At 39.8% G+C, this 12,245-nt stretch overlaps 1 protein-coding gene across 2 annotated transcripts in view; it reads right to left on the bottom strand.

The window, feature by feature from the left end:
• LOC139443078 (cysteine-rich motor neuron 1 protein-like) overlaps nt 1-12,245 on the bottom strand; it is a 93,831-nt gene that overhangs the window by 40,746 nt on the left and 40,840 nt on the right. For both annotated transcript variants that reach the window (XM_071224010.1, XM_071224011.1), the window contains exon 2: nt 11,746-11,988. In XM_071224010.1, coding sequence (XP_071080111.1) covers nt 11,746-11,988 — 243 coding nt within the window. The remainder of the gene's footprint in view (nt 1-11,745; nt 11,989-12,245) is intronic.

Here is a 12,245-nt window from a genome sequence, read left to right as displayed (position 1 = left end):
CAATGTATTTAGTCAGCCATAGTGAGTGAGTATTGTTTTTCGCCGCTTTTAGCAATATTCCAGCAATATCACGGCGGGAAACACCAGAAATGGGCTTCACACATTGTACACATGTGGGGAATCGAACCTGGGTCTTCGGCGTGATGAGCGAACACTTTAACCACTAAGCTACCCGACCGCCCCTTAGTCAGCCATAAGAATTCGGAATGTCGATTAATATTTATTGGGGGAAGGGTGTTACATATTCACCAACATGAAAAAATAGCAAAATTTAAAGTAAAACGGAAATTACTTTTTAGGTATATTCTTAATAATGAAGGCTTTAATGGTATGACAAAAGTATATACAATAAATGAACATGAAAAATCTCTCATATTAGTTTGTGTTGAAAAGGTGAAGTGAGGTGAAATGGGGTTTAATGTCTCGTCCAAGATTATTACAGTTATATAGCGGTGTGCATGCACGTGTGTGTGTGGCTGCCTGTAGGTGTTCGGACTAATGCCGATTTTATAGTGCTAGCCCACTGAGATACCATGTCTCAGTTTAAAATGAATACCCCATGCAGACATAGTATACTGACATCGATCCGACCAGTCCTTGTTTTAGACCCTTAATGCGGAGCGCCTGACAGGGTAACAACAAGTACCATCTTTTAACGTCTTTTGGTATGACGGGGTCGGTACCTTCCGCTCTCCGGGTGGACGCACTACTTCCAGACCACGGAGGTATTTTGTGTTGAAAAGTGACTTCACTGTGAAATCTAAATATAAAGCGAAGCTTGAATCAGTATAGACCAATAAAGAGTTACAGCTCTTCAATATATCTAGTTGTGCAATCATTTAGACATGCAAATGGCGGTATTCATGTGCCTCAGGAGAGCAGACAAGGGGCATAAATTCAGGAAATTCAGGAAATTCAGACATGTTTACTTGAAGACAATTTTTGTTTGTCAACCACCAACATTGTAAGAACAAAACAAAATTCATAAACACATAACATAATAATCACTGCCCAAGGAACACTGTGCCTGTGCATATCAAGATGCTAAACATGATGTTAAATGTCTGTTACAAAATACTGCTTTTGAAAAACCTCCTGAGCAATGTTGAATCTAGTGACATTAGTAAGGAGGTATTCCAGGGTCACCTTATACGACTACATGAAACTATGAAACTATACCTGATGATTGACAAGGAACCTTGACATACATCCACACAGGCTAAGCGAGTTAATAAGGGAGATAAAACAAGGTCTCAAGTCTCCATAAATGTGTAACTTAGTAATATGTAAATACCTGAAAACATGATCGCAATGTCTTTATTATATCCTTCGTCAGTGTCTGCAAGACTGGTCTTGCATACTTAATTAGCTTCACCTGTAATTCATCACCTACACTTTGGGGAACAATTGTGTTAAGTCTGTGTTGGTGCTGATGTCATGGGCAAGTCAAACGGAAGACTGAGTCCGGTACTAACAAAACTGCCACTACTTCATGTTGGCCAGGTTAGCCTGGGTATCAAGTCACATATCATATGTCCAGAGGAATGCCTCCGGTCTTGAGTGTGGAAGTTCTGTGGGAAATACTATCCTGTCTTGGTGAGCTTGCTAACATCTGATTCTGGGGGCGCTGTCTCCACGATCTGATACAGCATCACTGTCATCTAGATATTGTTCCGCAGGATGTGACACAGCAACACCGTCATCTAGATATTGTTTCCCAGGATGTGACACAGCAACACTGCCATCTAGACTTTGTTTCCCAGGATGTGACACAGCATCATCGTCATCTAGCTATTGTTCCCCAGGATGTGACACAGCATCACCGTCATCTAGGTATTGTTCCCCAGGATGTGACACAGCATCACCATCATCTAGACTTTGTTCCCCAGGATGTGACACAGTATCACCATCATCTAGACTTTGTTCCCAAGGATGTGACACAGCATCACCATCATCTAGGTATTGTTCCCCAGGATGTGACACAGCAACACCATCATCTAGATATTGTTCCCCAGGATGTGACACAGCATCACCATCATCTAGATATTGTTCCCCAGGATGTGACACAGCATCCTCGTCATCTAGACTTTGTTCTCCAGGATGTGACACAGCATCACCATCATCTAGGTATTGTTCCCCAGGATGTGACACAGCATCACTGTCACCAACCTCAACCACATCAACCTCAACTACATTTACTTCAGCCACACCAACCTGGACAACACCAACCTTGACAAAACCAGGGGTGTCTGGGCAAAGATTTACCAAATATTAATATCTGACAATCATTAACAAACCTTGAAGTTGTTTACAAATAAGAAATTGATAACAGCAAAAGTTAACATTTTAGATTAGATTATTCAGCTAATTTCCCAGGGGGGTTTCAGAAATAAACTATTTCCAAATTTTTTAATCAAAATTGGATCAAAAATGAAGAACCAAGTACTGGTGTTTTTGTGAGGAACATGCATGCCAAGCAGTTTTTGAGATGACCTCATTACTCATATCCATCAACTGTTCCAACCATCGCATGCTTTTGTTTGTTTGTTTAACCCTGCATTAAGCAATATTCCAGCAATATGACGGCAGTCTATAAATAATCAAGTCTGGACCAGAAAACCCAGTGATTGACATCACGAGCATAGATCCACGTAATTGGGATCGATGACATGCATCAACCAAGTCAGCGAGCCTGACCACCTGATCCCGTTAGTCGCCTCTTACGCCAAGCATAGTCACTTGTAACGGCAAGCATGGGTTGTTGAAGCCCTGTTCTAGCCCGGATCTTCACAGGTCCCATAGCAATCAAGCCCACTTAAACATTTTGACCGGGCAAGCTGAATATGTCACCTATTTTTCACTAGTTCAGTACAAAAACAATTATGTTTACAGATATTCATCAAAAATACTATGTCAAATGCACCAGAATTCCCCAAGGCGAAAAATATTTTCTCATTTCGAACACACCAAGAGAGTTGGCCTCCATATCCATACATCAGACGCCCGAAGTACTTTTATACCTGTGCCGTCTTCATACATGACTGACCTACAATCTGTCAAAATGACAGTACTGCTCTACTAGGTTATGACTCTCGGAGATACATAAGCATAATGAACCATGTATTTACGGGCCTAGACAGCCAGTCAGCTGATGAGGGCTATGCACTGCTTGAGTGGTCACATCATGACTACAGGGGAGGCAGTGAACACACTATATGGGACCCACCAGGACATAAGGGACCTTATGGGTGAAAAATCCCATTTGGCTTTTCATTACAATTTAAAGCTACAGTATCTTAGGAACACAAAAATACAATTCCTAAGCTTCAATTCATATTTATTACAAAGATTCAGGGCATCAAACATTTAGATTCATTTTCTGACTCATTGGACAAAGTCCAATTTTCAGAAGTAAAACTGTTTATGTAATGATTGAATTTAGGGGATATAATGTCTGATTAGTTGAAAGTAGACACGTAAGCAGAAATGTTTTGAAATAATTTTGTTTTTATTACATTACGAACTAACGAGAGAGAAATATGACACATGGCGTTTTATCCGGAAGTTAGTTGACGTCAAACATCTTTTTTTATGACGTCACAGCACAATTGTATCCTAGCACCCGTTAGGTCCCTTTTCTCCTGGTGGTCACATTTAGTGGTATCAGGTGGCTTGGGAGAACACGTGGACATTATTCACCAGAATCTCGGACTCTTGCACAACTGTTCTACTCCAACATCTCATGAGCTGAATCTATTCAAGGTCATGTGTGGCAAGGATGTACTGCGACACGAATTATGTAGATATGCTACAAGTACATGTAGCTCTACAAGGGGGACGCAATAGCTTAGTAGTACATGTGTTTGCTCATAATGTTGAAGATCCTGGGTTTAATTCCTCACATGTTCCTGACTTAGAACTATTAAGCTTATTTAGAGTTTTACCTTGACTTACAAAAGGAGGGATCCAGGAACCCCAATAATTAATTGTAAGGGTCCTTGGTAATCAATATGATGGTCCTGTAAAGTAATGAAATGGTGTAGTGAACTGTACGTTTATAGTGAGTGAGTGAGTGAGTGAGTGAGTGAGTGAGTGAGTGAGTTTGGTTGAACGCCTCTTTTAACAGTATTCCAGTGATATCAAGGCGAGTCAGCTTAATGTGGGAGGAAAGCCCGAAGTGATGCAGGTCTCAGACGTTTACAACTTCGGTGAAACCCACGAGCACGGGTATGGTATATTTCCGAGTCCCGTGTTGGGATTCGAACCACGGACCTTCTGATCAGAGGTCAGACGTCTTGTCCACATGACCAAAGAGGTTAACCCCGTCAGCAAGCTGACAAGGTGAGGATGTTATCTGTGGGATGACTCCACGTACTGCTACACTGACAAACCTAGAAATTTAATCAGGGCGAACCGGGATTCGAACCCACAATCATAGGTTTCTGGCGTGCCCAAGGGACGCAACTCTACACAGCGAATCGCGGCGCCTTAGACGACTGGGCCACCCGTGCCCCAATACGTTTATATAATTACTGCAGAGCCTGGAATGGATCAGTGATAATGTGGAGGGTGGTAATGATAGATGGATGAAATGACAGATTCCCATCACTGCTCTTGATTAGCTGTAGGTACAGTGGATACTACTGTGCATACCTTTTTTTCGGCATCCATTCTCTACATTTGTGCATACTAAATGCACATTTGTGCATCAAGTAAAACCCAGAGCCAATGTATAAAATTCCCTAAAATTTCAGTTAGACTACCAGACTGGCAACATTGCAAGGTTACCAGACCAGATACAATGTTGCCAGGGCAGAAGGTTCAAGACAAACAAACAAAAGTAACAACAGAGTAAACATAAGAATAGTGCTGTTGAATGTTAGTTCTTAGAAAATAACAATAAACTGGTGGATTGTCCACTTAGTAACTTTAAAGGGGCAGTAATCCCTGGCATCTTCTCGGCTGTCTGACACTGGCCGCTAGGGCTCACTATAGCTGCTGTGAGTCCATTTGATCGCTAACGCAACTGAGCATGACAAGAGACTGGGCTACCGTCTGCAAGGACAGCTACCGGGAAATAAACTTGGACGCAATATTTGTTTGACGCATTTTTGAACACTGATTGGTTACCCGTGATATATCTATAAAGATTATGACAAAGGGTGCATGTTAATTAATTTCTTCAGCCTAAACAAACAGGCTAAAAGAACGGTGGAAGCTCATTGGATGTTGTTATTTGGAAATACCCCTGATGGTTATGGTTTAGTAAAAAAAATAATTTATCCCTGCAGTGAAAACATTTTCGGATTTCGGATTTCGGATTGCGTAGATAATACAATTACTACTCCCTTGTTGTCATCCATGTTTTCTGGTATAACTCTACACTTGTGCATTTGTCGTCATACACTTGATGCTCAGTTAATGAATTTATTACAGGTATAATTAGTGGTAGCACCACTCAAATTACCTGATAAAGGTTCCCATTCGGCATTTCTTGTGTCTGGGGTAATTATGCAATCAAAATCCAGATTTGAAGTGAGGTGAAATGTGTGTTATGTAATATGCACGTAGCAGCCCAGCAAGAGATGAATGATCAGTTGTTTTACATTTTTGTAAATCAATGGATCATTCCTAGCCATCAAAGGATCAACAGAAAATATGTTGATTGATTAATCACTGTTATAATGCACATTTGATATGTCAAAAGTAAGTGTTTACATGTGTAGGTCATATCATGCCGTCAAGTGCCAATGTAAAAACAACATAATTTGTTCAAAGGGTTAACCGATGATACGTTGATTGATTGCTCATTGTTATCTAACTCAATGGAATTTTTTTAAGAACCATGGACATTATGAAAAAGGTTGTAATGTGGGCTTTCTCAGCTGACCCTTGGGGCTTCACACCTATGTGAAACAATTGAAACAAACTAAGTGATTAGTTGAGAAACGAACACGGGTTATAATATCCCGAGATGATACATATATTTTAAAATATTTAATTGTTACAGAGACATGTGGCATTGATTAAGTTTCTTTGTACAGCTGCAGACGTGTGGGTTATCGTTCCTCTATGTGGATATTCACGGATACATTCCTCGAACAAGGACGCAGCCTAAAATTATACATATAACTTTAGTAGGTTGTAATTATGATATTTGCATTTTGATTTCATTCATTTGTTGTAGCATTGAAAAGAATCATTCTTGTTCCTCTACGTCTTGGTTGGGAAATTCTTCGATGCGCGACAGACATTGTTTTCACAAGTCTTTTCCTTTGTAAGCGTGTATATGTTACAGTAAATGTGTAAAATGTGATTCACTCAGGTAATTTATAATATGTCTTAATATTTCAGTCATTTTACAAATTGACTGAAAAGTCTGTCCATTTATTTAACAGACTGACAAAAAATTATTAAGACGGTCAAAAACATCACAATAGATTAATTATGGAAAGATTAGAAGCCAAACAATATGCAAATGTACTTTTAATCTTAACATTTTTAGTCACATGGTGATAATATTAAACGTAAAAATGTTTGGAATTTGTTATCATAATAATACAGATGGACATATTTTGAGTCAGTTTGTAAAATAACTGAATATTTTGGCATTTAATAAATTTCCTAAGTGAAAACTTTGCACATTTTGAGTGTAAAAATATTAACACGATAAAATAAGCAATGCTCAGGTGAAAGGTGGAAACAATAACACAGGCAACAACCAGTCCCAGGGAATTGCTTTAGATCAGTGCCCCGACCATTGGGTGTGGCCAATTTTTGAAAACTGACTGTCCCTCAGCAAAATAGACCAACTCGGACTGTCGGGCAGGCAGGTATTTTAAACACTGCCTGAGCTCATCCTTTTGAACACTTTCCATGCTGGCACTTTTAAGTGGCTTACATTTTAAATTAGCTCCCTGATTCACTGTGATAACTTTCTGTATCCTGGTTGCAGCCTCTAATATTAATGTTTGTTTTCACTGAAATATGTTGTCATGATTTCCTATCTGTTAGCAACTCACTGACACATACTGTCAATAAGAATAATCTGCATTTAAACAATATATTATTCGTAATTACCCTCACTTTCACAATATTGTGAATATGCATACTGCACAAAAAACATAGATGCACAAATATTGGCAACTTAATAAAATGCTAAAATCAGTCCTGTAAGTACAGTATATCATATGTGATTTCCAAAATTCAAAAGCGATCCACAAACCCACAACTTGTGACTGCCTATGTGAAAATAATCTTTCAAAACTCTGCCATCAAAACGACCAAATATCTCAATTTTCCAAAAAATGTTCATTATCAAGCCAACATTCCGTTTAGATATGCTTAATCAGCAAAGTGTAGAAACAGCCCATATATATCCCGAGGACAAGTATCCAGTGTTGTATCTGTGAAACATTATCAGCATGTATAGCACATACGATGATGAAGCATCACATTCTTGATAAATTGATGTGATCCCTTAAAGGCTATTTACCAAATCCTTTCATTGGGGTAGCTTATTATCAGGATCCAATAAGTTTGATTGATGAAAGCAACCAATAACCGAGGGCATTGTGCCGACATCCAACCAGCTTTTCCAGCCATGGTGGACAATGACATGGCCTGGCAGACAGAAGCCTAAAATAACAATACTGTCAGACAAGAAACATATCAATAACCGGACACTATTTCCAGGTGAGAAGCTTAAGTCTATTCTGCAAAGTGTGTAGATCCCCCTATTGAGCTGTGGTCATTTCAGAGATATGACCAGAAATTATTACCACAGCTAAACGGGGCCCCTTTACCTCTCAATATGTTCCAAGTCCATGTCCTCGGTATGGACCGTCTTATGACTGGCTGTTGAATTCCCAGCTGATTCAGCAAGACTGACCTTCCCGGCAACTCTGCTTCAGTTGCCTTGCTGTCAGTTTATGACCACGGACATTGTACAGCGTCATTGTACAGCGTCAATTCACCCAAAAGATGTTCAGACAGTTTACAAAAACAAATTCGGGAATGAACCCTTGCTTAAGTTCATGATCTTCAAAATGCCTGCATGTAGAGAACCAGTTCATATTATACCAACAGATCACTGATTTTGTAAACCATTTAAAAAAAATGCTAAGATATGAAATATTAAACTTATCAGCTAAATTTTAAATCTTCAAAATACTTTGATGAACTGAGATCCAGTTGATACGCCACCAGATGATTGACTTTGCAAAATGTCCAAAAATGTCAATAAACAACTGCTTTGTTTGTATATTTTTTGTTTGTTGTTTAACGACATACTCAGCAAAATTCCAGTTATATGACAACGATCTGTAAATAATCCAAGTCTGAACCAGACAATCCAGTAATTCATATCAAGAGCAAGGATTTATGCAATTTGGATACGATAACCAATTAATCATATCATGCCAAATGTACAATGTTTTGTAAACTATCATTATAATCTAAGACTTATAGAAGAACATAAGCATATTATTTTGAAAATAGATCACTTAATAACTCAGCAACATAAATAACAATCTGTTGAAGTTAATCTTCCTTGAAATGCCAATTTTAGCCTGACCACCGGGTATTACCGAAAACCTGGCCCCAATCAAGTTTAATATTAACTGTTCACATAGTCAGTGCCAACCAATATCTCAATCCCTCCCATACTAATATTCTATCCCCATGGCCATCCGACCACCATACAGTTTAACAGCTTTGTGCCACCAATTTCCATTAATCTTATCTGACAACTTGATACAATGGGTGCGATATTTACTGGTAAATGGCCTCATTTCATTACATGGCCAGGCATATCCACCAGCAGCCTCATCAACCAGGGATGTGCATCTCCATAAACCCAGACCTGTATCCCAGACCTTGGACAGCTAAGTAATTGCTTCCTGGAGACCCTCTTTCATCAATCCTAGGTCCACTTTTCGGACTACCAGTAGTCCATGTAGAGAAGCATGAGTATAAGTCAATGCTTATACATCAGAGTCACAATAGTTATGGCACCGTTATCGTCGTAAGTCAGTGCTTAGGTATAAGAGTCACGATAGTTATAGCACCATTATTGTCGTAAGTCAGTGCTTAGGTATAACAGTCACAATAGTTATGCCACCATTATCGTTGTAAGTCAGTGCTTAGGTATAAGTCACAATAGTTATGGCACCATGATTGTCGGAAGTCAGCGCTTAGGTATAAGAGTCACGATAGTTATGGCACAATGATTGTCGCAAGTCAGCGCTTAGGTATAAGAGTCACGATAGTTATGGCACTATGATTGTCGTAAGTCAGTGCTTAGGTATAAGAGTCACGATAGTTGAGGCACTATTGTCATCATAAGTCAGTGCTTAGGTATAAGAGTCACGATAGTTGAGGCACCATTGTCATCATAAGTCAGTGCTTAGGTATAAGAGTCACGATAGTTATGGCAATATGATTGTCGTAAGTCAATGCTTATACATCAGAATCACGATAGATATAGCACCATGGTAGCACTTATCACTATAACAGTTAAAGCAGAGCAAAAGTCGTAAGTTCTCATGATAGAAAAAGCACAACAACCGTCACAAGTCCTTGCTGAGTCACGACAGTACCGACATTACAGTATGGGACCCTTGCATGGAGGCTATGGAATACTCAGGTCAATCAAACACACAGATCTATCTAGACAGTTGTGTGTAATGACTGTTGACATGTAAAGACTAATGATGTGGAAACAGATCTCTACAGCACTTCAGGCGCCATATCATATCAATATCAGCTCGACGACTCATCTCTTCAGTGTTATGTATAAACAAGTATGGTCGACATGCATTACAAGTACTTATAATACCTTCAGCAAGAATTCAAGTTGAAAGCACCGCAATGAAGGGCAACAATATGAATACTCTCAATGATGACAAGAATATCGAGGTACATTTTCACCACATAATTGGGTAGTTGATAAATGGAAACATTTCTATTGAACTGGACCCCCCAAAACTGTTCCTGTCAAAAGTCCATGATCAGAATAGTTCTCCTAATAGTCATGGGACTATGGTTTTGTTTGTTTGTTTGTTTGTTGTTTAACGCAGGACTCAGCAATATTGAAGCTATATGACAGCGGTCTGTAAATAATCAAGTCTGGACCAGACAATCCAGTAACTGACATCATCAGCTTCGATCCACGCAATTGGAATACGATGACATGCATCAACCAAGTCAGCCAGCCTGACCACCCAATCTCGTTAGTCGCCTTTTATGGAATGAGACATTATTTCACAGTCTCCAGTTTGTGTCAGAGTTTTTCACTTAACCGGTCAGTGATAGTACGTTCTTGAACTATCTTAGGTCATAGACCATAAAGTTAAACTGGTGGCTTAGGCTTCCTTTTCAATTCATCCGTGCATGACAGACTTCACAGTGTCAGGGTGTCTCTATCCACTGAGCTACACAGACAACCTATCATTATATACCACATTCCTTACTAGTTGTATGACAAGTGCCGGGCCACACTCAGCAATATTCCAGTTATCTGACAGCAGACTGTAAATGATCCAGTTTTGACCAGACGATCCAGTGACTGACATAATGAGCATGGGCCCTTGCAATGGACATGCATCAACAAAGTCACCAAAACTTGACCAGCCGATCCACTTGTGACCTCTTCCGACAAGCATAGGTTGCTGGAGGCCAATATTCTTACAAGGGCTGGGACGAGTCCAAATTTACTACCCGGGGCCCGACCCCCTAGTACCCAACCCTACCCGGGTACCAAGTCTCAAGAGTAGGGAACAAAATGTCTGATTGGTAATTGTTTTACCGCAGCCCTGGCTAAAACTATTTAGATACATGTATCAAACAATCAGATCATGCGTTCAATGAAGTTGACTGAACCTATAGTTTTACTCAAACATTTACAAGTCAAAAGGAATGTGTGCTTCATCAGAAAGAAATGCGAACATTAGAGACTTGTGGTGTAATCACTGAGCTATAGTGAGTTTTTGTCATTAAACAATATATCACATGACTAACCACGGGTCCGGTGAGCGAGTGAGTGAGTGAGTGAGTGAGTGAGTGAGTGAGTGAGTGAGTGAGTGAGTGAGTGAGTATGGTTTTCTGACGCTTTTAGCAATATTCCAGCAATATCACAGCGGGGAACACCAGAAATGGTGATTGTACCCATGTCCAGGAAGCGAACCCGGCTCTTCGGCGTGACGAGTGAACGCTTTAACCACTAGGCTACCCGACTGTTCCCCCCCCCCTCAACTTGAACCAAATCATACCCAACAGCCTCTCATTTGATGCAAATGCACTCAATGGATTTTTAAACACTCTTAAGGCCTGGCCAGTATATTTTCATGTTTCAATATGCTATGGGGTAAAGGTCAAAATAATATGACAGAAACAAGATGCAACAAAACTAAAACCCAAAAGCCATTTTTTCCTAGAATATAGTGTTTTATCGGGAAATTGAGGGTAGGCTCCTCAATAAAACATTGTTTTTACTTTGGCCTGAGAAAGAAATCAAGAATAACCACAAAAGATACAATGCATGTCACATATCCAAAAAGTTCCTGTCTAGAGTTATCTGCCCTTGCCAGAAATGCTGGTCGAGTTTGCAATCAGGATGGACAATGATGCAAACAGAAAACGGAAACAAAATATTTATTTCAGAGCTGAGCTGGACAAATACCGATAGATGATCACCGATACCTAGTGTGTCTGTGGTTAAGTGTGAAGTGTAGTCTTCAGTCTTACCTGTTCTCTTGCACACAAATTCATCACAACAGGATCCGGGCCGTAAATCCGCAGGGTTGAGAAGCACACTTTCAAATCCAGCAGCACATACTGGCACAGTACAGTAAGAATGATTACACACACACAACGACCGTGTTGTGGCACCGGTAGAGTTGACAATAAGATCCGAATCAAATGGACACTGCAGAGTTACATCCCCAATGGCCTCGCAGTCTTCGCTGGTGCAGTTGTCGGGGCCAAACGCTGAAGCAGACAAACACCTCGTTAGATTGTTAAATTGTCACAAGGATTAGATTTCTAATGTAAAGTATTTTGGGTACAGTATTCTTTCATACAGTCTGGAACAAATATATCCAAAACAGCCCATGCAAATCTATAATATTTGGCAAGTCTAGATTACTGCAGTACTTGAAGAAAGTCTCTTGGCTCCTATTGATTATAGGTTATAACAATAATTTAACATGGTTTTTTTCTGTAAAAAAAGTTCATTTCAGGGACTA

This window comes from Haliotis cracherodii, unplaced genomic scaffold, assembly GCF_022045235.1.
Source record: "Haliotis cracherodii isolate W230 unplaced genomic scaffold, xgHalCrac1.p SCAF_5, whole genome shotgun sequence".
NCBI lineage: Eukaryota > Metazoa > Mollusca > Gastropoda > Lepetellida > Haliotidae > Haliotis > Haliotis cracherodii.
Note: the sequence above shows the minus strand (reverse complement) of the source record. Positions and strands in the feature narration are given on the sequence as shown.